Source organism: Oncorhynchus gorbuscha, linkage group LG20 (genome assembly GCF_021184085.1).
Source record: "Oncorhynchus gorbuscha isolate QuinsamMale2020 ecotype Even-year linkage group LG20, OgorEven_v1.0, whole genome shotgun sequence".
Classification (NCBI taxonomy): domain Eukaryota; kingdom Metazoa; phylum Chordata; class Actinopteri; order Salmoniformes; family Salmonidae; genus Oncorhynchus; species Oncorhynchus gorbuscha.
Genome location: NC_060192.1, coordinates 15646685 through 15673706, shown reverse-complemented (window position 1 = coordinate 15673706; position 27022 = coordinate 15646685). Strand labels below are relative to the sequence as shown.

The 27022-nt window shown below is 43.7% G+C and overlaps 1 protein-coding gene across 1 annotated transcript in view; it reads right to left on the bottom strand.

Moving 5' to 3' along the window:
* The window catches only part of LOC124006653 (mediator of RNA polymerase II transcription subunit 13-like), a 120110-nt gene that overhangs the window by 19322 nt on the left and 73766 nt on the right, over positions 1 to 27022 (bottom strand). Inside the window, 3 exon segments of the mRNA XM_046316702.1 lie at positions 671 to 835; positions 2904 to 3128; positions 3348 to 3493. Coding sequence (XP_046172658.1) covers positions 671 to 835; positions 2904 to 3128; positions 3348 to 3493 — 536 coding nt within the window.

Here is a 27022-nt window from a genome sequence, read left to right as displayed (position 1 = left end):
CATTGAAAAATTGTAATAAGTCAATGAAGATTTACTCTGCAGCTATAGCGGTGTTTGTTTGTTTGTTTGTATCAGCTGTTTTATCTGCTAATTTGTAAGACTTTCATCAAGCAGACTTAATTGAATGTGGATTAGGATGCTGAGGATTCAGTTTCAGTGGGTTACAAGCCAATCTTATTTGTCTGAGGTCTTACATCTTCAGCAAAATATCTGTATGTGCAGCCCAATTCTCAAAGACTTTGTCCGAGATGAGGACTCCATAATACACACAGTAATCAACATTCTTCTGTGCATTATTTCATATGAAGCGTATGGATTGAGTAATGAGGACAATTTTATGGATTGTATTGCATTTGGAGTTGAGTCATGGATTGCAGTATTGAGTTGTTTTGTTGAGTAAATAGCGCTGATTCAGAGATTATGTTAGTCGTTCCGGGAACGCAATTATTTAGGGTGAATTTCTGGAGTTTTTGGTGGTGACATGGTGTGTTTGTGTGTGTGTGTGTGTGTGTGCGTGCATGCTTGCGAGTGTGTGAATGGGTGGGTGTTTGAGTATGTGCTCTATGTCTATTTAAGCGGACATGAGCATGTGTGTACAGTATGTGTGAGCACCTGCGTGTAATGGTGTGTGTGTGTGTGCGTGCGTGTGTCTGTGTGTGTGTTTCAGTACCTGAGCAGGGCTGTTCAGGTGAAGTGGGGGGTGTGAGGGGAATGCTGCAGTGAGATGGGTCTCTACTGCCCCCCTGGGCTCCCGGTGCAGGTGGGGGCTCCTCCACAGGCAGGTCGCCTTGGGCAACCAGCACAAAGGCTGCTGGGTAGATCATCCTCACACCACCTACAAGAAGACGAAAGAGTTGAGTTTAAATCCCTCCAAACACAAACACCTGTACACGTCACATACTTTTCCTGTAGCCTATACACCCAGGGCTGCAGTGCATTAGCTTATCCTTGCATGGCCTACAATTGCTGGCTGGTGCTGGGGCTTAGGGAGGTCTGATTCCAAGCAGTCCTAATCAATGATGAGGGGTCAGGCAGCCAGTCAATGGGTTGATTAGATGGTGCAGTGTGTCTGTCACTCCCTGGAGCTTCCTTGAAGTCTCCTCTCCTTTACTCCCCTGGCTTCTCTTCTCCTTTCATTTTATCTCCTCTCCCCTTTCCTCCTCTCCCCTAGACTTTCCTCCCCTCCTCCCTCTAGTCTTTCCTCCTCTCCTCTCCCCTAGTCTTTCCTCCCCTCCTCTCCTCTAGTCTTTCCTACCCTCCCCTCCTCTCCTCTTTCCTCCCCTCCTCTAGTCTTTCCTCCCCTCCTCTCCTCTAGTCTTTCCTCCCCTCCCCTCCTCTCCTCTTTCCTCCCCTCCCCTCCTCTCCTCTTTCCTCCCCTCCTCTCCTCTAGTCTTTCCTCCCCTCCTATCCCCTAGTCTTTCTTCCCCTCCTATCCCCTAGTCTTTTCTCCCATCCTCTCCTCTAGTCTTTCCTTCCCTCCTATCCCCTAGTCTTTCCTCCCCTCCTCTAGTCTTTCCTCCCCTCCTCTCCTATAGTCTTTCCTCCCCTTCTAGTCTTTTCTCCCCTCCTTTCCTCTAGTCTTTCCTCAACTCCTCTCCTCTAGTCTTTCTTCAACTCCTATCCCCTAGTCTTTCCTCCCCTCCTCTAGTCTTTCCTCCCCTCCTCTAGTCTTTCCTCCCCTCCTCTCCTCTAGTCTTTCCTCAACTCCTCTCCTCTAGTCTTTCCTCAACTCCTCTCCCCTGGTCTTTCCTCCTCTCCTATCCCCTAGTATTTCCTCCCCTACTCTCCACTAGTCTTTCCTCCCCTCCTTCCCCTAGTCTTTCCCCCTCTTATCCCCTACTCTTTCCTCCCCTCCTATCCCCTAGTCTTCCCTCCCCTCCTCTAGTCTTTCCTCCCCTCCTTCCCTAGTCTTTCCCCCTCTTATCCCCTACTCTTTCCTACCCTCCTATCCTCTAGTCTTTCCTCCACTCCTCTCCCCTAGTCTTTCCTCCCCTCCTCTGACCCTAGTCTTTCCTCCTCTCCTATCCCCTAGTATTTCATCCCCTACTCTCCACTAGTCTTTCCTCCCCTCCTTCCCCTCGTCTTTCCCCCTCTTATCCCCTACTCTTTCCTCCCCTCCTATCCCCTAGTCTTTCCTCCCCTCCTCTCCTCTAGTCTTTCCTCCCTTCCTATCCCATAGTCTTTCCTCCCTTCCTATCCCCTAGTCTTTCCTCCCCTCTTCTCCCCTAGTCTTTCCTCCTCTCCTCCCCTAGTCGTTCCTCCTTTCCGATCCACTAGTCTTTCCTCCCCTCCTTCCCCTAGTCTTTCCTCCCCTCCTATCCCCTAGTCTTTCCTCCCCTCCTATCCCCTAGTCTTTCCTCCCCTCCTCTCCTCTAGTCTTTTCTCCCCTCCTCTCCTCTAGTCTTTCCTCCCCTCCTCTCCTCTAGTCTTTCCTCCCTTCCTATCTCCTAGTCTTTCCTCCCCTCCTCTCCCCTAGTCTTTCCTCCCCTTATATCCCCTAGTGTTTCCACCTCTCCTATCCCCTAGTCTTTCCTCCCCTCCTCTCCTCTAGTCTTTCCTCCCCTCCTCTCCTCTAGTCTTTACTCCTTACCTCAATGCACCCTGAGAGACAACACTCGTCCCTTAAGAACCCTGGATCCACCACTTATTAACCACCTCCAGTACTATTTATCCTCATACAGACAATGGCTAATCGAAACTGAGACTAAAATCGCTGTTGTTTCCTGTTGTTCCCTCTTTTGGTCTGATAACGATAGTACATTTCAGTAACACAATAAAAATACTCTTGACCTATTCTCACCTATAGCATATTGTTCATATACAGTGTCTATATAAACACCAAAGTGTGTCCATTCAGTTACAAGCAAAGGTGGCAAGAGTTTTTTGAGTGTCACCGTACTTACCTACGATGACCTCAACGGCCACATGGCTGTGTGGGTCATAAGGTCGGTCAGTGCCCTCCCTCTCGGCGCCCATGCCCCCCGTGCCTGCGCCCCCTTCTCTGTGGCGCTGAAGCACCATGGGGTAGAAGTAGCTCCACTCCTCCATCAGTTTTCTTACAGCTGGGTCACTCATCTTATAGGCTTGGCCAGTCAGGGAGCCCGCCAGACCGTACGGACTCAGGATCACTGCACAGGTAACAAGTGGAAGGATGGCCAGACAGACAGAGAGTCAGATAGATGGACTACAGAGGTACAGTATATCAGAAAGGACCATTGTCATGTTGGATTTCAGAGATTTGACTACACATAGTTATAACAGTGATGCTCAGGCTAAAACAGAGGCAGATAAAGACATCCAGTGGTCGGTGGGCTCCTATGTCTCTCTGTCCTCCCTGAGTATCTCACCTTGTACAGGGGCAGAGGAGATCTGGGCCAGGCGGGTGTGGTCGTCAGTGATGTGGTAGGCAGGCTGGTGCTGGGCGACTTCTACGCTGGTGCACACGTTACTCTCCCCATGCAGGAAGAAGGTGAAGGAGCACGACAGGTGCTCACTGTAGGGACAGAGAACACACAAAGACAACATCAGTCATAGTCCTACAGCAGAGAACCCTGTTTGGAGCTGTCAAGTACAATCAAGTAACAGTTGTTGGCCAGAGATCTTGGCCAGAGATTTCTGGAAATACTTTCCAATATGTTGCTGTTATAGCATGTAGTTACTTGATAACTAGGGTAACTGAAATACACGGAAACTACAAATTAGTAAAATGTGACAGATTTTTACATACAGTAGGTAAGGGGAAAAAACGTATAATTTGTCTTTTAAAAACCTTGGCTTTTCATAAAGGCATATAGGCTTATTGTTCATCTTCCAACCTATAGGTCCTTATTGTGGGGATAAATCCTCATTTCCCTATGATTGATTGTAGTAATGTTTATGTATGGCCTCTACTCTTTGCAACACTTCCTGGATTTATCACGGTGGTCTTTCCTTTATCACACATGTGTAATAGCTAACACATTACTGCAATCTACTGTTTATCTGAGGATGGGCTGGACATCATTAACCACGAGATTGCTCCATTAATGTACTTTAAAAAAATGTTTTTATCTATAAACCCCATCGCCTGGCTAGCCATATTTATACATCAGCAGTAAATAAACCCAGCATGTAACCTCCATGTGATTACCCTGCTGCCTAGTGCCTATGCAATATCTGTAACCCGAGGAAACTGGCCTATGTTAGAGCCGTGATGGATCATCAATTCAACACACAGTCCAATACCAAAGCCACACATCTGGAATATAATGTTTCGGAATAGAATTAAGGAAAATATCTCAGGGAGCCAGAAGGTACTGTATCTTGTTACAGTAATGTTATTCACTGTTGACGTGACCTGAAGATGGCGCTGAGCGATTGGGGAGAGAGGCCAGTTTCTCTCCTACATAAACATACCTCACGCTCACCAAGAAAAACATAGCGTCATAACAGCAGGCGGTTCCAGCACTGCTATCCAGACTCACACACACTGTAGCACACACACACACACACACACCACACATACACACTTCCTGATTTTCCCGTTGCTGCATCAGGCCAATAAACTCCCACTGGCCTCTGTTCTATAGAACTACACCTCCAATCTCAATCCTTTCAGTCTCTACAGTCCTCCTTCACCCGCTCACTGAACGCCATATGAAGAGCTATTTATAGCTGTGAGGGGCGCCTTTGGGGGACAGTCTGTAGTCAAGAGTTCAGCCAGCCCACCAACACACACACACACACACACACACAGAGAGAGTCGGTTGGGCCAAGCCTTGGCCCTACTGTATGAAAAGCATGCTTTGTTGTCTGATGCTGCCTCCCTATGGTGACCGTGCATCACTGACCAGTGTGAACTCATCCATAAGAGTGGGCAACAGCTCACAGACGTTTGGGATGTAGTCATGTACAGAAGAATGCAGTGTGAGCACAATACTTCCCCTACTGTAGGGAACAGTATAATGTATTATGGGCACAATACTTCCCCTACTGTAGGATACTTCCCCTACTGTAGGGAACAGTATAATGCAGTATGGGCACAATACTTCTCCTACTGTAGGGAACAGTATAATGTAGTATGGCACAATACTTCCCCCTACTGTAGGGAACAGTATAATGCAGTACGGGAACAATACTTCCCCTACTGTAGGGAACAGTATAATGTAGTATGGGCACAATATTTCCCCTACTGTAGGGAACAGTATAATGTAGTATGGCACAATACATCCCCTACTGTAGGGAACAATATAATGTAGTATGGGCACAATACTTCCCCTACTGTAGGGAACAGTATAATGTAGTATGGGCACAATAATTCCCCTACTGTAGGGAACAGTATAATGTAGTATGGCACAATACTTCCCCTACTGTAGGGAACAGTATAATGTAGTATGGGCACAATATTTCCCCTACTGTAGGGAACAGTATAATGTAGTATGGGCACAATATTTCCCCTACTGTAGGGAACAGTATAATGTAGTATGGGCACAATATTTCCCCTACTGTAGGGAACAGTATAATGTAGTATGGGCACAATACTTCCCCTACTGTAGGGAACAGTATAATGTAGTATGGGCACAATATTTCCCCTACTGTAGGGAACAGTATAATGTAGTATGGGCACAATACCTGTAGGGAACAGTATAATGTAGTATGGCACAATACTTCCCTACTGTAGGGAACAGTATAATGTAGTATGGCACAATACTTCCCCTACTGTAGGGAACAATATAATGTAGTATGGCACAATACTTCCCCTACTGTAGGGAACAGTATAATGTAGTATGGGCACAATATTTCCCCTACTGTAGGGAACAGTATAATGTAGTATGGCACAATATTTCCCCTACTGTAGGGAACAGTATAATGTAGTATGGCACAATACTTCCCCCACTGTAGGGAACAGTATAATGTAGTATGGCACAATACTTCCCCCACTGTAGGGAACAGTATAATGTAGTATGGCACAATACTTCCCCTACTGTAGGGAACAGTATAATGTAGTATGGCACAATATTTCCCCTACTGTAGGGAACAGTATAATGTTGTATGGGCACAATACTTCCCCTACTGTAGGGAACAGTATAATGTAGTATGGCACAATAACTGTAGGGAACTTCCCAATACTACTGTAGGGAACAGTATAATGTAGTATGGCACAATATTTCCCCTACTGTAGGGAACAGTATAATGTAGTATGGGCACAATACTTCCTCTACTGTAGGGAACAGTATAATGTAGTATGGCACAATACTTCCCCTACTGTAGGGAACAGTATAATGTAGTATGGGCAAAATACTTTCCCTACTGTAGGGAACAGTATAATGTAGTATGGCACAATACTTCCCCTACTGTAGGGAACAGTATAATGTAGTATGGGCACAATACTTCCCCTACTGTAGGGAACAGTATAATGTAGTATAGGCACAATATTTCCCCTACTGTAGGGAACAGTATAATGTAGTATGGGCACAATATTTCCCCTACTGTAGGGAACAGTATAATGTAGTATGGCACAATATTTCCCCTACTGTAGGGAACAGTATAATGTAGTATGGGCACAATACTTCCCCTACTGTAGGGAACAGTATAATGTAGTATGGCACAATATTTCCCCTACTGTAGGGAACAGTATAATGTAGTATGGCACAATATTTCCCCTACTGTAGGGAACAGTATAATGTAGTATGGCATGTAGGGAACAGTATAATGTAGTATGGCACAATCCCCCTACTGTAGGGAACAGTATAATGTAGTATGGCACAATACTTCCCCTACTGTAGGGAACAGTATAATGTAGTATGGCACAATATTTCCCCTACTGTAGGGAACAGTATAATGTAGTATGGGCACATAAACAGTATAATGTAGTATGGCACAATACTTCCCCTACTGTAGGGAACAGTATAATGTAGTATGGCACAATACTTCCCCTACTGTAGGGAACAGTATAATGTAGTATGGCACAATACTTCCCCTACTGTAGGGAACAGTATAATGTAGTATGGGCACAATACTTCCCCTACTGTAGGGAACAGTATAATGTAGTATGGCACAATACTTCCCCTACTGTAGGGAACAGTATAATGTAGTATGGCACAATACTTCCCCTACTGTAGGGAACAGTATAATGTAGTATGGCACAATACTTCCCCTACTGTAGGGAACAGTATAATGTAGTATGGGCACAATACTTCCCCTACTGTAGGGAACAGTATAATGTAGTATGGGCACAATACTTCCCCTACTGTAGGGAACAGTATAATGTAGTATGGCACAATACTTCCCCTACTGTAGGGAACAGTATAATGTAGTATGGGCACAATACTTCCCCTACTGTAGGGAACAGTATAATGTAGTATGGCACAATACTTCCCCTACTGTAGGGAACAGTATAATGTAGTATGGCACAATACTTCCCCTACTGTAGGGAACAGTATAATGTAGTATGGGCACAATACTTCCCCTACTGTAGGGAACAGTATAATGTAGTATGGCACAATACTTCCCCTACTGTAGGGAACAGTATAATGTAGTATGGCACAATACTTCCCCTACTGTAGGGAACAGTATAATGTAGTATGGCACAATACTTCCCCTACTGTAGGGAACAGTATAATGTAGTATGGCACAATACTTCCCCTACTGTAGGGAACAGTATAATGTAGTATGGCACAATACTTCCCCTACTGTAGGGAACAGTATAATGTAGTATGGCACAATACTTCCCCTACTATAATGTAGGGAAACAGTATAATGTAGTATGGGCACAATACTTCCCCTACTGTAGGGAACAGTATAATGTAGTATGGCACAATACTTCCCCTACTGTAGGGAACAGTATAATGTAGTATGGCACAATACTTCCCCTACTGTAGGGAACAGTATAATGTAGTATGGCACAATACTTCCCCTACTGTAGGGAACAGTATAATGTAGTATGGCACAATACTTCCCCTACTGTAGGGAACAGTATAATGTAGTATGGCACAATACTTCCCTACTGTAGGGAACAGTATAATGTAGTATGGCACAATATTTCCCCTACTGTAGGGAACAGTATAATGTAGTATGGCACAATACTTCCCCTACTGTAGGGAACAGTATAATGTAGTATGGCACAATACTTCCCCTACTGTAGGGAACAGTATAATGTAGTATGGGCACAATACTTCCCCTACTGTAGGGAACAGTATAATGTAGTATGGCACAATACTTCCCCTACTGTAGGGAACAGTATAATGTAGTATGGCACAATACTTCCCCTACTGTAGGGAACAGTATAATGTAGTATGGCACAATACTTCCCCTACTGTAGGGAACAGTATAATGTAGTATGGGCACAATACTTCCCCTACTGTAGGGAACAGTATAATGTAGTATGGCACAATACTTCCCCTACTGTAGGGAACAGTATAATGTAGTATGGGCACAATACTTCCCCTACTGTAGGGAACAGTATAATGTAGTATGGCACAATACTTCCCCTACTGTAGGGAACAGTATAATGTAGTATGGCACAATATTTCCCCTACTGTAGGGAACAGTATAATGTAGTATGGCACAATACTTCCCCTACTGTAGGGAACAGTATAATGTATGGCACAATATTTCCCCTACTGTAGGGAACAGTATAATGTAGTATGGCACAATACTTCCCCTACTGTAGGGAACAGTATAATGTAGTATGGCACAATACTTCCCCTACTGTAGGGAACAGTATAATGTAGTATGGCACAATACTTCCCCTACTGTAGGGAACAGTATAATGTAGTATGGCACAATACTTCCCCTACTGTAGGGAACAGTATAATGTAGTATGGGCACAATACTTCCCCTACTGTAGGGAACAGTATAATGTAGTATGGCACAATACTTCCCCTACTGTAGGGAACAGTATAATGTAGTATGGGCACAATACTTCCCCTACTGTAGGGAACAGTATAATGTAGTATGGCACAATACTTCCCCTACTGTAGGGAACAGTATAATGTAGTATGGCACAATACTTCCCCTACTGTAGGGAACAGTATAATGTAGTATGGGCACAATACTTCCCCTACTGTACAGTATAATGTAGTATGGACAATACAGTATATAATGTAGTATGGCACAATACTTCCCCTACTGTAGGGAACAGTATAATGTAGTATGGCACAATACTTCCCCTACTGTAGGGAACAGTATAATGTAGTATGGCACAATACTTCCCCTACTGTAGGGAACAGTATAATGTAGTATGGCACAATACTTCCCCTACTGTAGGGAACAGTATAATGTAGTATGGGCCCTACTGTAGGGAACAGTATAATGTAGTATGGCACAATACTTCCCCTACTGTAGGGAACAGTATAATGTAGTATGGGCACAATACTTCCCCTACTGTAGGGAACAGTATAATGTAGTATGGGCACAATACTTCCCCTACTGTAGGGAACAGTATAATGTAGTATGGGCACAATACTTCCCCTACTATAATGTAGGGAACAGTATATAATGTAGTATGGCACAATACTTCCCCTACTGTAGGGAACAGTATAATGTAGTATGGCACAATACTTCCCCTACTGTAGGGAACAGTATAATGTAGTATGGGCACAATACTTCCCCTACTGTAGGGAACAGTATAATGTAGTATGGCACAATTACTTCCCCTACTGTAGGGAACAGTAATACTTCCCCTACTGTAGGGAACAGTATAATGTAGTGCGTTCTGAGCCCTCTCCTGTACTCCCTGTTCACCCACGACTGCGTGGCCACGCACGCCTCCAACTCAATCATCAAGTTTGCGGACGACACAACAGTGGTAGGCTTGATTACCAACAACGACGAGACGGCCTACAGGGAGGAGGTGAGGGCCCTCGGAGTGTGGTGTCAGGAAAATAACCTCACACTCAACGTCAACAAAACTAAGGAGATGATTGTGGACTTCAGGAAACAGCAGAGGGAACACCCCCCTATCCACATCGATGGAACAGTAGTGGAGAGAGTAGCAAGTTTTAAGTTCCTCGGCATACAGATCACAGACAAACTGAATTGGTCCACTCACACTGACAGCGTCGTGAAGAAGGCGCAGCAGCGCCTCTTCAACCTCAGGAGGCTGAAGAAATTCGGCTTGTCACCAAAAGCACTCACAAACTTCTACAGATGCACAATCGAGAGCATCCTGGCGGGCTGTATCACCGCCTGGTACGGCAACTGCTCTGCCCTCAACCGTAAGGCTCTCCAGAGGGTAGTGAGGACTGCACAACGCATCACCGGGGGCAAACTACCTGCCCTCCAGGACACCTACACCACCCGATGTTACAGGAAGGCCATAAAGATCATCAAGGACACCAACCACCCAAACCACTGCCTGTTCACCCCGCTATCATCCAGAAGGCGAGGTCAGTACAGGTGCATCAAAGCTGGGACCGAGAGACTGAAAAACAGCTTCTATCTCAAGGCCATCAGACTGTTAAACAGCCACCACTAACATTGAGTGGCTGCTGCCAACACACTGTCATTGACACTGACCCAACTCCAGCCACTTTAATAATGGGAATTGATGGGAAATGATGTAAATATATCACTAGCCACTTTAAACAATGCTACCTTATATAATGTTACTTACCCTACATTATTCATCTCATATGCATATGTATATACTGTACTCTACATCATCGACTGCATCCTTATGTAATACATGTATCACTAGCCACTTTAACTATGCCACTTTGTTTACTTTGTCTACATACTCATCTCATATGTATATACTGTACTCAATACCATCTACTGTATGCTGCTCTGTACCATCACTCATTCATATATCCTTATGTACATATTCTTTATCCCCTTACACTGTGTATAAGACAGTAGTTTTGGAATTGTTAGTTAGATTACTTGTTGGTTATCACTGCATTGTCGGAACTAGAAGCACAAGTATTTCGCTACACTCGCATTAACATCTGCTAACCATGTGTATGTGACAAATAACATTTGATTTGATTTGGCACAATACTTCCCCTACTGTAGGGAACAGTATAATGCAGTATGGGAACAATACCTCCCCTACTGTAGGGAACAGTATAATGTAGTATGGGAACAATACCTCCCCTACTGTAGGGAACAGTATAATGTAGTATGGCACAATACATCCCCTACTGTAGGGAACAGTATAATGTAGTATGGCACAATACTTCCCCTACTGTAGGGAACAATATAATGTAGTATGGGCACAATACTTCCCTACTGTAGGGAACAGTATAATGTAGTATGGGCACAATAATTCCCCTACTGTAGGGAACAGTATAATGTAGTATGGCACAATACTTCCCCTACTGTAGGGAACAGTATAATATAGTATGGGCACAATATTTCCCCTACTGTAGGGAACAGTATAATGTAGTATGGGCACAATACTTCCCCTACTGTAGGGAACAGTATAATGTAGTATGGCACAATACTTCCCCTACTGTAGGGAACAGTATAATGTAGTATGGCACAATACTTCCCCTACTGTAGGGAACAGTATAATGTAGTATGTATGGGGAACAGTATAATGTAGTATGGGCACAATATTTCCCCTACTGTAGGGAACAGTATAATGTAGTATTGGCACAATACTTCCCCTACTGTAGGGAACAGTATAATGTAGTATGGCACAATACTTCCCCTACTGTAGGGAACAGTATAATGTAGTATGGGAACAATACTTCCCCTACTGTAGGGAACAGTATAATGTAGTATGGGCACAATACTTCCCCTACTGTAGGGAACAGTATAATGTAGTATGGCACAATACTTCCCCTACTGTAGGGAACAGTATAATGTAGTATGGCACAATACTTCCCCTACTGTAGGGAACAGTATAATGTAGTATGGGCACAATACTTCCCCTACTGTAGGGAACAGTATAATGTAGTATGGGCACAATATTTCCCCTACTGTAGGGAACAGTATAATGTAGTATGGGCACAATACTTCCCCTACTGTAGGGAACAGTATAATGTAGTATGGGCACAATACTTCCCCTACTGTAGGGAACAGTATAATGTAGTATGGGCACAATACTTCCCCTACTGTAGGGAACAGTATAATGTAGTATGGCACAATACTTCCCCTACTGTAGGGAACAGTATAATGTAGTATGGGCACAATACTTCCCCTACTGTAGGGAACAGTATAATGTAGTATGGCACAATACTTCCCCTACTGTAGGGTAACAGTATAATGTAGTATGGCACAATACTTCCCCTACTGTAAACAGTATAATGTAGTATGGCACAATACTTCCCCTACTGTAGGGAACAGTATAATGTAGTATGGCACAATATTTCCCCTACTGTAGGGAACAGTATAATGTAGTATGGGCACAATACTTCCCCTACTGTAGGGAACAGTATAATGTAGTATGGCACAATACTTCCCCTACTGTAGGGAACAGTATAATGTAGTATGGGCACAATACTTCCCCTACTGTAGGGAACAGTATAATGTAGTATGGGCACAATACCTCCCCTACTGTAGGGAACAGTATAATGTAGTATGGCACAATACTTCCCCTACTGTAGGGAACAATATAATGTAGTATGGCACAATACTTCCCCTACTGTAGGGAACAGTATAATGTAGTATGGCACAATACTTCCCCTACTGTAGGGAACAGTATAATGTAGTATGGCACAATACTTCCCTATTGTAGGGAACAGTATAATGTAGTATGGCACAATATTTCCCTACTGTAACAGTATAATGGGAACAGTATAATGTAGTATGGCACAATACTTCCCCTACTGTAGGGAACAGTATAATGTAGTATGGCACAATACTTCCCTACTGTAGGGAACAGTATAATGTAGTATGGCACAATATTTCCCTACTGTAGGGAACAGTATAATGTAGTATGGGCACAATACTTCCCCTACTGTAGGGAACAGTATAATGTAGTATGGCACAATACTTCCCCTACTGTAGGGAACAGTATAATGTAGTATGGGCACAATACTTCCCCTACTGTAGGGAACAGTATAATGTAGTATGGCACAATACTTCCCCTACTGTAGGGAACAGTATAATGTAGTATGGGCACAATACTTCCCCTACTGTAGGGAACAGTATAATGTAGTATGGCACAATACTTCCCTACTGTAGGGAACAGTATAATGTAGTATGGGCACAATACTTCCCCTACTGTAGGGAACAGTATAATGTAGTATGGCACAATACTTCCCCTACTGTAGGGAACAGTATAATGTAGTATGGCACAATTTTTCCCCACTGTAGGGAACAGTATAATGTAGTATGGGCACAATACTTCCCCTACTGTAGGGAACAGTATAATGTAGTATGGCACAATACTTCCCCTACTGTAGGGAACAGTATAATGTAGTATGGCACAATACTTCCCCTACTGTAGGGAACAGTATAATGTAGTATGGCACAATATTTCCCCTACTGTAGGGAACAGTATAATGTAGTATGGGCACAATACTTCCCCTACTGTAGGGAACAGTATAATGTAGTATGGCACAATACTTCCCCTACTGTAGGGAACAGTATAATGTAGTATGGGCACAATACTTCCCCTACTGTAGGGAACAGTATAATGTAGTATGGCACAATACTTCCCCTACTGTAGGGAACAGTATAATGTAGTATGGTACAATACTTCCCCTACTGTAGGGAACAGTATAATGTAGTATGGCACAATACTTCCCCTACTGTAGGGAACAGTATAATGTAGTATGGGCACAATACTTCCCTACTGTAGGGAACAGTATAATGTAGTATGGCACAATACTTCCCTACTGTAGGGAACAGTATAATGTAGTATGGCACAATATTTCCCCTACTGTAGGGAACAGTATAATGTAGTATGGGCACAATACTTCCCCTACTGTAGGGAACAGTATAATGTAGTATGGCACAATACTTCCCCTACTGTAGGGAACAGTATAATGTAGTATGGGCACAATATTTCCCCTACTGTAGGGAACAGTATAATGTAGTATGGCACAATACTTCCCTACTGTAGGGAACAGTATAATGTAGTATGGGCACAATACTTCCCTACTGTAGGGAACAGTATAATGTAGTATGGGCACAATACTTCCCCTACTGTAGGGAACAGTATAATGTAGTATGGGCACAATACTTCCCCTACTGTAGGGAACAGTATAATGTAGTATGGCCACAATACTTCCCCTACTGTAGGGAACAGTATAATGTAGTATGGCACAATACTTCCCCTACTGTAGGGAACAGTATAATGTAGTATGGGCACAATTACTTCCCCTACTGTAGGGAACAGTATAATGTAGTATGGCATAATACTTCCCCTACTGTAGGGAACAGTATAATGTAGTGCGTTCTGAGCCCTCTCCTGTACTCCCTGTTCACCCACGACTGCGTGGCCACGCACGCCTCCAACTCAATCATCAAGTTTGCGGACGACACAACAGTGGTAGGCTTGATTACCAACAACGACGAGACGGCCTACAGGGAGGAGGTGAGGGCCCTCGGAGTGTGGTGTCAGGAAAATAACCTCACACTCAACGTCAACAAAACTAAGGAGATGATTGTGGACTTCAGGAAACAGCAGAGGGAACACCCCCCTATCCACATCGATGGAACAGTAGTGGAGAGAGTAGCAAGTTTTAAGTTCCTCGGCATACAGATCACAGACAAACTGAATTGGTCCACTCACACTGACAGCGTCGTGAAGAAGGCGCAGCAGCGCCTCTTCAACCTCAGGAGGCTGAAGAAATTCGGCTTGTCACCAAAAGCACTCACAAACTTCTACAGATGCACAATCGAGAGCATCCTGGCGGGCTGTATCACCGCCTGGTACGGCAACTGCTCTGCCCTCAACCGTAAGGCTCTCCAGAGGGTAGTGAGGACTGCACAACGCATCACCGGGGCAAACTACCTGCCCTCCAGGACACCTACACCACCCGATGTTACAGGAAGGCCATAAAGATCATCAAGGACACCAACCACCCAAACCACTGCCTGTTCACCCCGCTATCATCCAGAAGGCGAGGTCAGTACAGGTGCATCAAAGCTGGGACCGAGAGACTGAAAAACAGCTTCTATCTCAAGGCCATCAGACTGTTAAACAGCCACCACTAACATTGAGTGGCTGCTGCCAACACACTGTCATTGACACTGACCCAACTCCAGCCACTTTAATAATGGGAATTGATGGGAAATGATGTAAATATATCACTAGCCACTTTAAACAATGCTACCTTATATAATGTTACTTACCCTACATTATTCATCTCATATGCATATGTATATACTGTACTCTACATCATCGACTGCATCCTTATGTAATACATGTATCACTAGCCACTTTAACTATGCCACTTTGTTTACTTTGTCTACATACTCATCTCATATGTATATACTGTACTCAATACCATCTACTGTATGCTGCTCTGTACCATCACTCATTCATATATCCTTATGTACATATTCTTTATCCCCTTACACTGTGTATAAGACAGTAGTTTTGGAATTGTTAGTTAGATTACTTGTTGGTTATCACTGCATTGTCGGAACTAGAAGCACAAGTATTTCGCTACACTCGCATTAACATCTGCTAACCATGTGTATGTGACAAATAACATTTGATTTGATTTGGCACAATACTTCCCCTACTGTAGGGAACAGTATAATGCAGTATGGGAACAATACCTCCCCTACTGTAGGGAACAGTATAATGTAGTATGGGAACAATACCTCCCCTACTGTAGGGAACAGTATAATGTAGTATGGCACAATACATCCCCTACTGTAGGGAACAGTATAATGTAGTATGGCACAATACTTCCCCTACTGTAGGGAACAATATAATGTAGTATGGGCACAATACTTCCCCTACTGTAGGGAACAGTATAATGTAGTATGGGCACAATAATTCCCCTACTGTAGGGAACAGTATAATGTAGTATGGCACAATACTTCCCCTACTGTAGGGAACAGTATAATATAGTATGGGCACAATATTTACCCTACTGTAGGGAACAGTATAATGTAGTATGGGCACAATACTTCCCCTACTGTAGGGAACAGTATAATGTAGTATGGCACAATACTTCCCCTACTGTAGGGAACAGTATAATGTAGTATGGCACAATACTTCCCCTACTGTAGGGAACAGTATAATGTAGTATGGGAACAATACTTCCCCTACTGTAGGGAACAGTATAATGTAGTATGGGCACAATATTTCCCCTACTGTAGGGAACAGTATAATGTAGTATTGGCACAATACTTCCCCTACTGTAGGGAACAGTATAATGTAGTATGGCACAATACTTCCCCTACTGTAGGGAACAGTATAATGTAGTATGGCACAATACTTCCCCTACTGTAGGGAACAGTATAATGTAGTATGGCACAATATTTCCCCTACTGTAGGGAACAGTATAATGTAGTATGGGCACAATACTTCCTCTACTGTAGGGAACAGTATAATGTAGTATGGCACAATACTTCCCCTACTGTAGGGAACAGTATAATGTAGTATGGGCAAAATACTTTCCCTACTGTAGGGAACAGTATAATGTAGTATGGCACAATACTTCCCCTACTGTAGGGAACAGTATAATGTAGTATGGGCACAATACTTCCCCTACTGTAGGGAACAGTATAATGTAGTATAGGCACAATATTTCCCCTACTGTAGGGAACAGTATAATGTAGTATGGGCACAATATTTCCCCTACTGTAGGGAACAGTATAATGTAGTATGGGCACAATACTTCCCCTACTGTAGGGAACAGTATAATGTAGTATGGCACAATATTTCCCCTACTGTAGGGAACAGTATAATGTAGTATGGCACAATATTTCCCCTACTGTAGGGAACAGTATAATGTAGTATGGCACAATACTTCCCCCACTGTAGGGAACAGTATAATGTAGTATGGCACAATACTTCCCCTACTGTAGGGAACAGTATAATGTAGTATGGCACAATACTTCCCCTACTGTAGGGAACAGTATAATGTAGTATGGCACAATTTTTCCCCACTGTAGGGAACAGTATAATGTAGTATGGGCACAATACTTCCCCTACTGTAGGGAACAGTATAATGTAGTATGGCACAATACTTCCCCTACTGTAGGGAACAGTATAATGTAGTATGGCACAATACTTCCCTCCTGTAGGGAACAGTATAATGTAGTATGGCACAATATTTCCCCTACTGTAGGGAACAGTATAATGTAGTATGGGCACAATACTTCCTCTACTGTAGGGAACAGTATAATGTAGTATGGCACAATACTTCCCCTACTGTAGGGAACAGTATAATGTAGTATGGGCACAATACTTCCCCTACTGTAGGGAACAGTATAATGTAGTATGGCACAATACTTCCCCTACTGTAGGGAACAGTATAATGTAGTATGGGCACAATATTTCCCCTACTGTAGGGAACAGTATAATGTAGTATGGGCACAATACTTCCCCTACTGTAGGGAACAGTATAATGTAGTATGGCACAATACTTCCCCTACTGTAGGGAACAGTATAATGTAGTATGGGCACAATACTTCCCCTACTGTAGTATAATGTAGTATGGCACAATACTTCCCCTACTGTAGGGAACAGTATAATGTAGTATGGCACAATACTTCCCCTACTGTAGGGAACAGTATAATGTAGTATGGCACAATACTTCCCCTACTGTAGGGAACAGTATAATGTAGTATGGCACAATACTTCCCCTACTGTAGGGAACAGTATAATGTAGTATGGCACAATACTTCCCCTACTGTAGGGAACAGTATAATGTAGTATGGCACAATATTTCCCCTACTGTAGGGAACAGTATAATGTAGTATGGGCACAATACTTCCCCTACTGTAGGGAACAGTATAATGTAGTATGGCACAATACTTCCCCTACTGTAGGGAACAGTATAATGTAGTATGGGCACAATACTTCCCCTACTGTAGGGAACAGTATAATGTAGTATGGGCACAATACCTCCCCTACTGTAGGGAACAGTATAATGTAGTATGGCACAATACTTCCCCTACTGTAGGGAACAATATAATGTAGTATGGCACAATACTTCCCCTACTGTAGGGAACAGTATAATGTAGTATGGCACAATACTTCCCCTACTGTAGGGAACAGTATAATGTAGTATGGCACAATACTTACCCTATTGTAGGGAACAGTATAATGTAGTATGGCACAATATTTCCCCTACTGTAGGGAACAGTATAATGTAGTATGGCACAATACTTCCCCTACTGTAGGGAACAGTATAATGTAGTATGGCACAATACTTCCCCTACTGTAGGGAACAGTATAATGTAGTATGGCACAATATTTCCCCTACTGTAGGGAACAGTATAATGTAGTATGGGCACAATACTTCCCCTACTGTAGGGAACAGTATAATGTAGTATGGCACAATACTTCCCTACTGTAGGGAACAGTATAATGTAGTATGGGCACAATACTTCCCCTACTGTAGGGAACAGTATAATGTAGTATGGCACAATACTTCCCCTACTGTAGGGAACAGTATAATGTAGTATGGGCACAATACTTCCCCTACTGTAGGGAACAGTATAATGTAGTATGGCACAATACTTCCCCTACTGTAGGGAACAGTATAATGTAGTATGGGCACAATACTTCCCCTACTGTAGGGAACAGTATAATGTAGTATGGCACAATACTTCCCCTACTGTAGGGAACAGTATAATGTAGTATGGCACAATATTTCCCCTACTGTAGGGAACAGTATAATGTAGTATGGGCACAATACTTCCCTACTGTAGGGAACAGTATAATGTAGTATGGCACAATACTTCCCCTACTGTAGGGAACAGTATAATGTAGTATGGCACAATACTTCCCCTACTGTAGGGAACAGTATAATGTAGTATGGCACAATATTTCCCCTACTGTAGGGAACAGTATAATGTAGTATGGGCACAATACTTCCCCTACTGTAGGGAACAGTATAATGTAGTATGGCACAATATTTCCCCTACTGTAGGGAACAGTATAATGTAGTATGGGCACAATACTTCCCTACTGTAGGGAACAGTATAATGTAGTATGGCACAATACTTCCCTACTGTAGGGAACAGTATAATGTAGTATGGGCACAATACTTCCCCTACTGTAGGGAACAGTATAATGTAGTATGGCACAATACTTCCCCTACTGTAGGGAACAGTATAATGTAGTATGGGCACAATACTTCCCCTACTGTAGGGAACAGTATAATGTAGTATGGCACAATACTTCCCCTACTGTAGGGAACAGTATAATGTAGTATGGCACAATACTTCCCCTACTGTAGGGAACAGTATAATGTAGTATGGCACAATACTTCCCTACTGTAGGGTAACAGTATAATGTAGGGAACAGTATAATGTAGTATGGGCACAATACTTCCCTACTGTAGGGAACAGTATAATGTAGTATGGAACACTGTAGGGAACAGTATAATGTAGTATGGCACAATATTTCCCCTACTGTAGGGAACAGTATAATGTAGTATGGCACAATACTTCCCCTACTGTAGGGAACAGTATAATGTAGTATGGGCACAATATTTCCCCTACTGTAGGGAACAGTATAATGTAGTATGGCACAATACTTCCCCTACTGTAGGGAACAGTATAATGTAGTATGGGCACAATACTTCCCCTACTGTAGGGAACAGTATAATGTAGTATGGGCACAATACTTCCCCTACTGTAGGGAACAGTATAATGTAGTATGGGCACAATACTTCCCCTACTGTAGGGAACAGTATAATGTAGTATGGCCACAATACTTCCCCTACTGTAGGGAACAGTATAATGTAGTATGGCACAATATAATGTAGTATGGCACTTCCCCTACTGTAGGGAACAGTATAATGTAGTATGGGCACAATTACTTCCCCTACTGTAGGGAACAGTATAATGTAGTATGGCACAATACTTCCCCTACTGTAGGGAACAGTATAATGTAGTATGGCATAATACTTCCCCTACTGTAGGGAACAGTATAATGTAGTGCGTTCTGAGCCCTCTCCTGTACTCCCTGTTCACCCACGACTGCGTGGCCACGCACGCCTCCAACTCAATCATCAAGTTTGCGGACGACACAACAGTGGTAGGCTTGATTACCAACAACGACGAGACGGCCTACAGGGAGGAGGTGAGGGCCCTCGGAGTGTGGTGTCAGGAAAATAACCTCACACTCAACGTCAACAAAACTAAGGAGATGATTGTGGACTTCAGGAAACAGCAGAGGGAACACCCCCCTATCCACATCGATGGAACAGTAGTGGAGAGAGTAGCAAGTTTTAAGTTCCTCGGCATACAGATCACAGACAAACTGAATTGGTCCACTCACACTGACAGCGTCGTGAAGAAGGCGCAGCAGCGCCTCTTCAACCTCAGGAGGCTGAAGAAATTCGGCTTGTCACCAAAAGCACTCACAAACTTCTACAGATGCACAATCGAGAGCATCCTGGCGGGCTGTATCACCGCCTGGTACGGCAACTGCTCTGCCCTCAACCGTAAGGCTCTCCAGAGGGTAGTGAGGACTGCACAACGCATCACCGGGGGCAAACTACCTGCCCTCCAGGACACCTACACCACCCGATGTTACAGGAAGGCCATAAAGATCATCAAGGACACCAACCACCCAAACCACTGCCTGTTCACCCCGCTATCATCCAGAAGGCGAGGTCAGTACAGGTGCATCAAAGCTGGGACCGAGAGACTGAAAAACAGCTTCTATCTCAAGGCCATCAGACTGTTAAACAGCCACCACTAACATTGAGTGGCTGCTGCCAACACACTGTCATTGACACTGACCCAACTCCAGCCACTTTAATAATGGGAATTGATGGGAAATGATGTAAATATATCACTAGCCACTTTAAACAATGCTACCTTATATAATGTTACTTACCCTACATTATTCATCTCATATGCATATGTATATACTGTACTCTACATCATCGACTGCATCCTTATGTAATACATGTATCACTAGCCACTTTAACTATGCCACTTTGTTTACTTTGTCTACATACTCATCTCATATGTATATACTGTACTCAATACCATCTACTGTATGCTGCTCTGTACCATCACTCATTCATATATCCTTATGTACATATTCTTTATCCCCTTACACTGTGTATAAGACAGTAGTTTTGGAATTGTTAGTTAGATTACTTGTTGGCTATTACTGCATTGTCGCAACTAGAAGCACAAGCATTTCGCTACACTCGCATTAACATCTGCTAACCATGTGTATGTGACAAATAACATTTGATTTGATTTGGCACAATACTTCCCCTACTGTAGGGAACAGTATAATGCAGTATGGGAACAATACCTCCCCTACTGTAGGGAACAGTATAATGTAGTATGGGAACAATACCTCCCCTACTGTAGGGAACAGTATAATGTAGTATGGGAACAATACCTCCCCTACTGTAGGGAACAGTATAATGTAGTATGGCACAATACTTCCCCTACTGTAGGGAACAATATAATGTAGTATGGGAACAATACTTCCCCTACTGTAGGGAACAGTATAATGTAGTATGGGCACAATACATTCCCCTACTGTAGGGAACAGTATAATGTAGTATGGCACAATACTTCCCCTACTGTAGGGAACAGTATAATATAGTATGGGCACAATAATTTACCCTACTGTAGGGAACAGTATAATGTAGTATGGGCACAATATTTACCCTACTGTAGGTAGTATGGGCACAATACTTCCCCTACTGTACAGTATAATGTAGTATGGCACAATACTTCCCCTACTGTAGGGAACAGTATAATGTAGTATGGCACAATACTTCCCCTACTGTAGGGAACAGTATAATGTAGTATGGGAACAATACATCCCCTACTGTAGGGAACAGTATAATGTAGTATGGGCACAATATTTCCCCTACTGTAGGGAACAGTATAATGTAGTATTGGCACAATACTTCCCCTACTGTAGGGAACAGTATAATGTAGTATGGCACAATACTTCCCCTACTGTAGGGAACAGTATAATGTAGTATGGGAACAATACTTCCCCTACTGTAGGGAACAGTATAATGTAGTATGGGCACAATACTTTCCCTACTGTAGGATACTTTCCCTACTGTAGGGAACAGTATAATGCAGTATGGGAACAATACCTTCCCTACTGTAGGGAATGTAGGAATGTAGGAATGAATGAATGACAGTAAGAATGTTTGGTGGATTTGCTAAACTTCTTCTAAATTGTCACCTCTAGTTTTCATATTTCTATTTTCTTAGTGGCCAAATTGAAAATACTTAAGACAAAATAGACAAATGTTTTTATTGTTTAAACACTTTATCAACCAATCATAAATACAATCTACATCTTAGTCATTTAGAAAATTTTGAAAAGAAGGTCGACGACATCCGATCCTCGTTTGCTAAGTCAAACGACACCGCTGGTTCTGCTCACACTGCCCTACCCTGTGCTCTGACCTCTTTCTCCCCTCTCTCTCCAGATGAAATCTCACGTCTTGTGACGGCCGGCCGCCCAACAACCTGCCCGCTCGACCCTATCCCCTCCTCTCTTCTCCAGACCATTTCCGGAGACCTTCTCCCTTACCTCACCTCGCTCATCAACTTATCCTTGACCGCTGGCTACGTCCCTTCCGTCTTCAAGAGAGCGAGAGTTGCACCCCTTCTGAAAAAACCTACACTCGATCCCTCCGATGTCAACAACTACAGACCAGTATCCCTTCTTTCTTTTCTCTCCAAAACTCTTGAACGTGCCATCCTTGGTCAGCTCTCCCGCTATCTCTCTCAGAATGACCTTCTTGATCCAAATCAGTCAGGTTTCAAGACTAGTCATTCAACTGAGACTGCTCTTCTCTGTATCACGGAGGCGCTCCACACCGCTAAAGCTAACTCTCTCTCCTCTGCTCTCATCCTTCTAGACCTATCGGCTGCCTTCGATACTGTGAACCATCAGATCCTACTCTCCACCCTCTCCGAGTTGGGCATCTCTGGCGCGGCCCACGCTTGGATTGCATCCTACCTGACAGGTCGCTCCTACCAGGTGGCGTGGCGAGAATCTGTCTCCTCACCACGCGCTCTCACCACTGGTGTCCCCCAGGGCTCTGTTCTAGGCCCTCTCCTATTCTCGCTATACACCAAGTCACTTGGCTCTGTCATAACCTCACATGGTCTCTCCTATCATTGCTATGCAGACGACACACAATTAATCTTCTCCTTTCCCCCTTCTGACGACCAGGTGGCGAATCGCATCTCTGCATGTCTGGCAGACATATCAGCGTGGATGACGGATCACCACCTCAAGCTGAACTTCGGCAAGACGGAGCTGCTCTTCCTCCCGGGGAAGGACTGCCCGTTCCATGATCTCGCCATCACGGTTGACAACTCCATTGTGTCCTCCTCCCAGAGCGCTAAGAACCTTGGCGTGATCCTGGACAACACCCTGTCGTTCTCAACTAACATCAAGGCGGTGGCCCGTTCCTGTAGGTTCATGCTCTACAACATCCGCAGAGTACGACCCTGCCTCACACAGGAAGCGGCGCAGGTCCTAATCCAGGCACTTGTCATCTCCCGTCTGGATTACTGCAACTCGCTGTTGGCTGGGCTCCCTGCCTGTGCCATTAAACCCCTACAACTCATCCAGAACGCCGCAGCCCGTCTAGTGTTCAACCTTCCCAAGTTCTCTCACGTCACCCCGCTCCTCCGCTCTCTCCACTGGTTTCCAGTTGAAGCTCGCATCTGCTACAAGACCATGGTGCTTGCCTACGGAGCTGTGAGGGGAACGGCACCTCAGTACCTCCAGGCTCTGATCAGGCCCTACACCCAAATAAGGGCACTGCGTTCATCCACCTCTGGCCTGCTCGCCTCCCTACCACTGAGGAAGTTCAGTTCCCGCTCAGCCCAGTCAAAACTGTTCGCTGCTCTGGCTCCCCAATGGTGGAACAAACTCCCTCACAACGCCAGGACAGCGGAGTCAATGACCACCTTCCGGAGACACCTGAAACCCCACCTCTTTAAGGAATACCTAGGATAGGATAAAGTAATCCTTCTCACACCCCCCCCCTTAAAATATTTAGATGCACTATTGTAAAGTGGCTGTTCCACTGGATGTCATAAGGTGAATGCACCAATTTGTAAGTCGCTCTGGATAAGAGCGTCTGCTAAATGACTTAAATGTTAAATGTTAAATTTAGCACACACTGAGTGCATACATTTTTTGGCTTTTTCGTACTGGTTCCTGTGGGAATCAAACCTTTGCATTGCAAGTGCCATGCTTTACCAACTGAGACACACGGGACTCTAAACTATAAACTCTATAACTTTGACAATTGACCTCTCATACACTTTCTATCACCTCTGGAGTGTCTCCAGTTCCACTGCCTCTAAACACCGTTAATATGTCTGTGTCAGCAGCTCCCACAACTTCCTCTTCACGTTGGTCATTTTATTTACTCAACAGTCAACACCCCGGTTTATACTCAAAAGGACATTAGTCCTTTCCATGACCCTTTCTCCTGACCACAGCCAGAGCAGGAGATCAAGGGAAATCTCCATGAAAAATGTTCAGAACAAAATATCACCACCCAGCTAACTAGCTGGCTTCTCCCCTCCCTCCTCGTCTATATTGAGGAAGTGAAACATCCAGCAGTCAGAACACTGGCTGAGTCTTTTCATATTTCAACAGCGTGGCAGCGGGACGTGAGCTGAAAGTCTACAACCCAGACAGACTGGCTAACAGCGCTTGGTAAAGCTACTGCTGCACATACAGCTGTTACACTGTACCAAATACTTCCACAACATCGGGCATGATAACAATAATGACAATACATGTAATCACAACAATCATGAGATAATGCTTTGCTCCATTTCAAGCAACAATCCGGACCGACAAGATCAAAATGGCACTTGACTGACCACGAGAGCAGCTACACAACTAGAGGATCTTATAACCGTGAGATTGATGCAGCCTGTCCTTTCCAAAGGAATTTTCCTGCAGAGTAAGCATGTGTGTGTCAGTGTGTGTGGACACTGGGTTCCCTGCCTGTTTCCTAGGGGGTGCTTGTGCAGTACCGTGTGCCATACGATGCTCTAGTGGCAGGCAGGCAGGAAGGCAGGCTTGGCAGAGATGTGCTTTGTACTGTATAAGCCGGGTATTAATAAATGATGGTGAAGCCTAGCCCCGGGGCTGACAGGACTGGAGGTAGAGAGATGGGAGAGGGAGTGAAAGCAGCAAGGAGAGAAAGAGAGCGCTAGAGAGAGGAGAGAACAGGTGAGCGATTGAGAAAAAGAGGAGAGAGCGAGAGAAGGAGAGAAAGAGGAGAGGGGGAGGTGAATAATTCAACGCCACATACTCTCAGATTCCGCCGCACTTAAAGCTGAGATCACAGCCAGGTTTAATGGCTTGGTAGTGAGCACAATTAATGCTTTTATGCTCAAAGCAATCAGACACTGCAGAGCAGGATAGGACCCATCCATACACAGCCACTTCATCTGGGTTGTTCCACGAAATGAGTGCCTTTTGAGAACCTTTGATAATTTTAAGTAGAAATTGTGCACCAATATTGATTTTTAAAAGCCTCTTAAATTAAATGAAGTGCCTTTTAATATAGAACACACATAGAATTAAATCAATCTGATGTTCTATAGGAGTAAAGCTAAACTGCCAAAATACTGCACCATCTGTGACTTCTAGGAAGATTTTAACCCACTTGACCCCAAGATTTCTCCTCCTTTTCACCATCATTGTAATGCCCTTGCTATTTTGTTGCTTTGAGAAAGTAATCTGTGAAGATGATCTATTTCATGTGATTCACATACGTCTGTCACTCTTTTTAAGGTCAACCGTGTTACGTGAACTGAACTCTCGTTTTAATATGGGGAACCTATTTCTTTTTAAATGTAAAAAGAAACATTGAACATCTAATAGTAATGTCTAGTATAAAAGCAGCTGAGCTGGTTCTACTCATTTTGTCAATTTCTAGTGTTTTGTGGTGGAAAACTGAGTGGGCTGAGCATAACACTGTTACCCATGGATTACATTCAATTACCACACCCTGTTGCACAAAACAAGCTTCCATTCCCCCTTGTTGCAAGGGGATTCATTGCTATTTGTATTTGACTCCTGTTGTGTAACTTAAATATTTACAGTGAAATGTTTGCTTACGAGCCCTTCCTAACAACGCAGAGTTAAAGTCTAAACCCGTTGTATTCGGCGCAGATGGCAAATTTCATTTGATTTTATTTGATTTAAGATGAACTCGTCATCCCTGTTACTTTATTTGGCACTTACTAGGCACGTATTATTATTATTTTACCTCTTGAGATGGGAAAACGTGTTTTTATGAAGTTGAACATGTGCTCTTTATGATAGAATGTTAAAATGAGGTTACACTTCTCAAAAGGCACCGAATTGGTGGAATGACCCATTTACTGTACTGTGTGTGTGTGCATGTGTGTGCATGTGCATGTGAGTGCGCCAACATATATTTGTCTTAGCTGAAAGCCCTACATATCAACGGTTGTTTGAACACATGTACGTTAGATTCAATGCACACACAGAGCATGACTTTGTTCCGTACAAGAGCCACTGATGATGTCTACGAGGTGACAACATGTGTTCCTGTGACATTGGCACCACACTGAGCAGTCTGCCACACAACACGGACCAGCACCACTGGGGGGTCTGAACAATGGTAAGTAAATGCATCAGAGAGCACTGTGTTCATCTCAATAGCAATCCATTCTCTTGCTGATGTTTAATGTAAAGTACTGGCTTTGAGAGTGGAAACCTCTGAGAGAGAGAGAGAAAACCTCTGAGAGAGAGAGAGAGAGAGAAAACCTCTGAGAGAGAGAGAGAGAGAGAGAGAGAGAAAACCTCAGAGAGAGAGAGAGAAAACCTCAGAGAGAGAGAGAGAAAACCTCAGAGAGAGAGAGAGAAAACCTCAGAGAGAGAGAGAGAAAACCTCAGAGAGAGAAAACCTCAGAGAGAGAGAGAGAGAGAAAACCTCAGAGA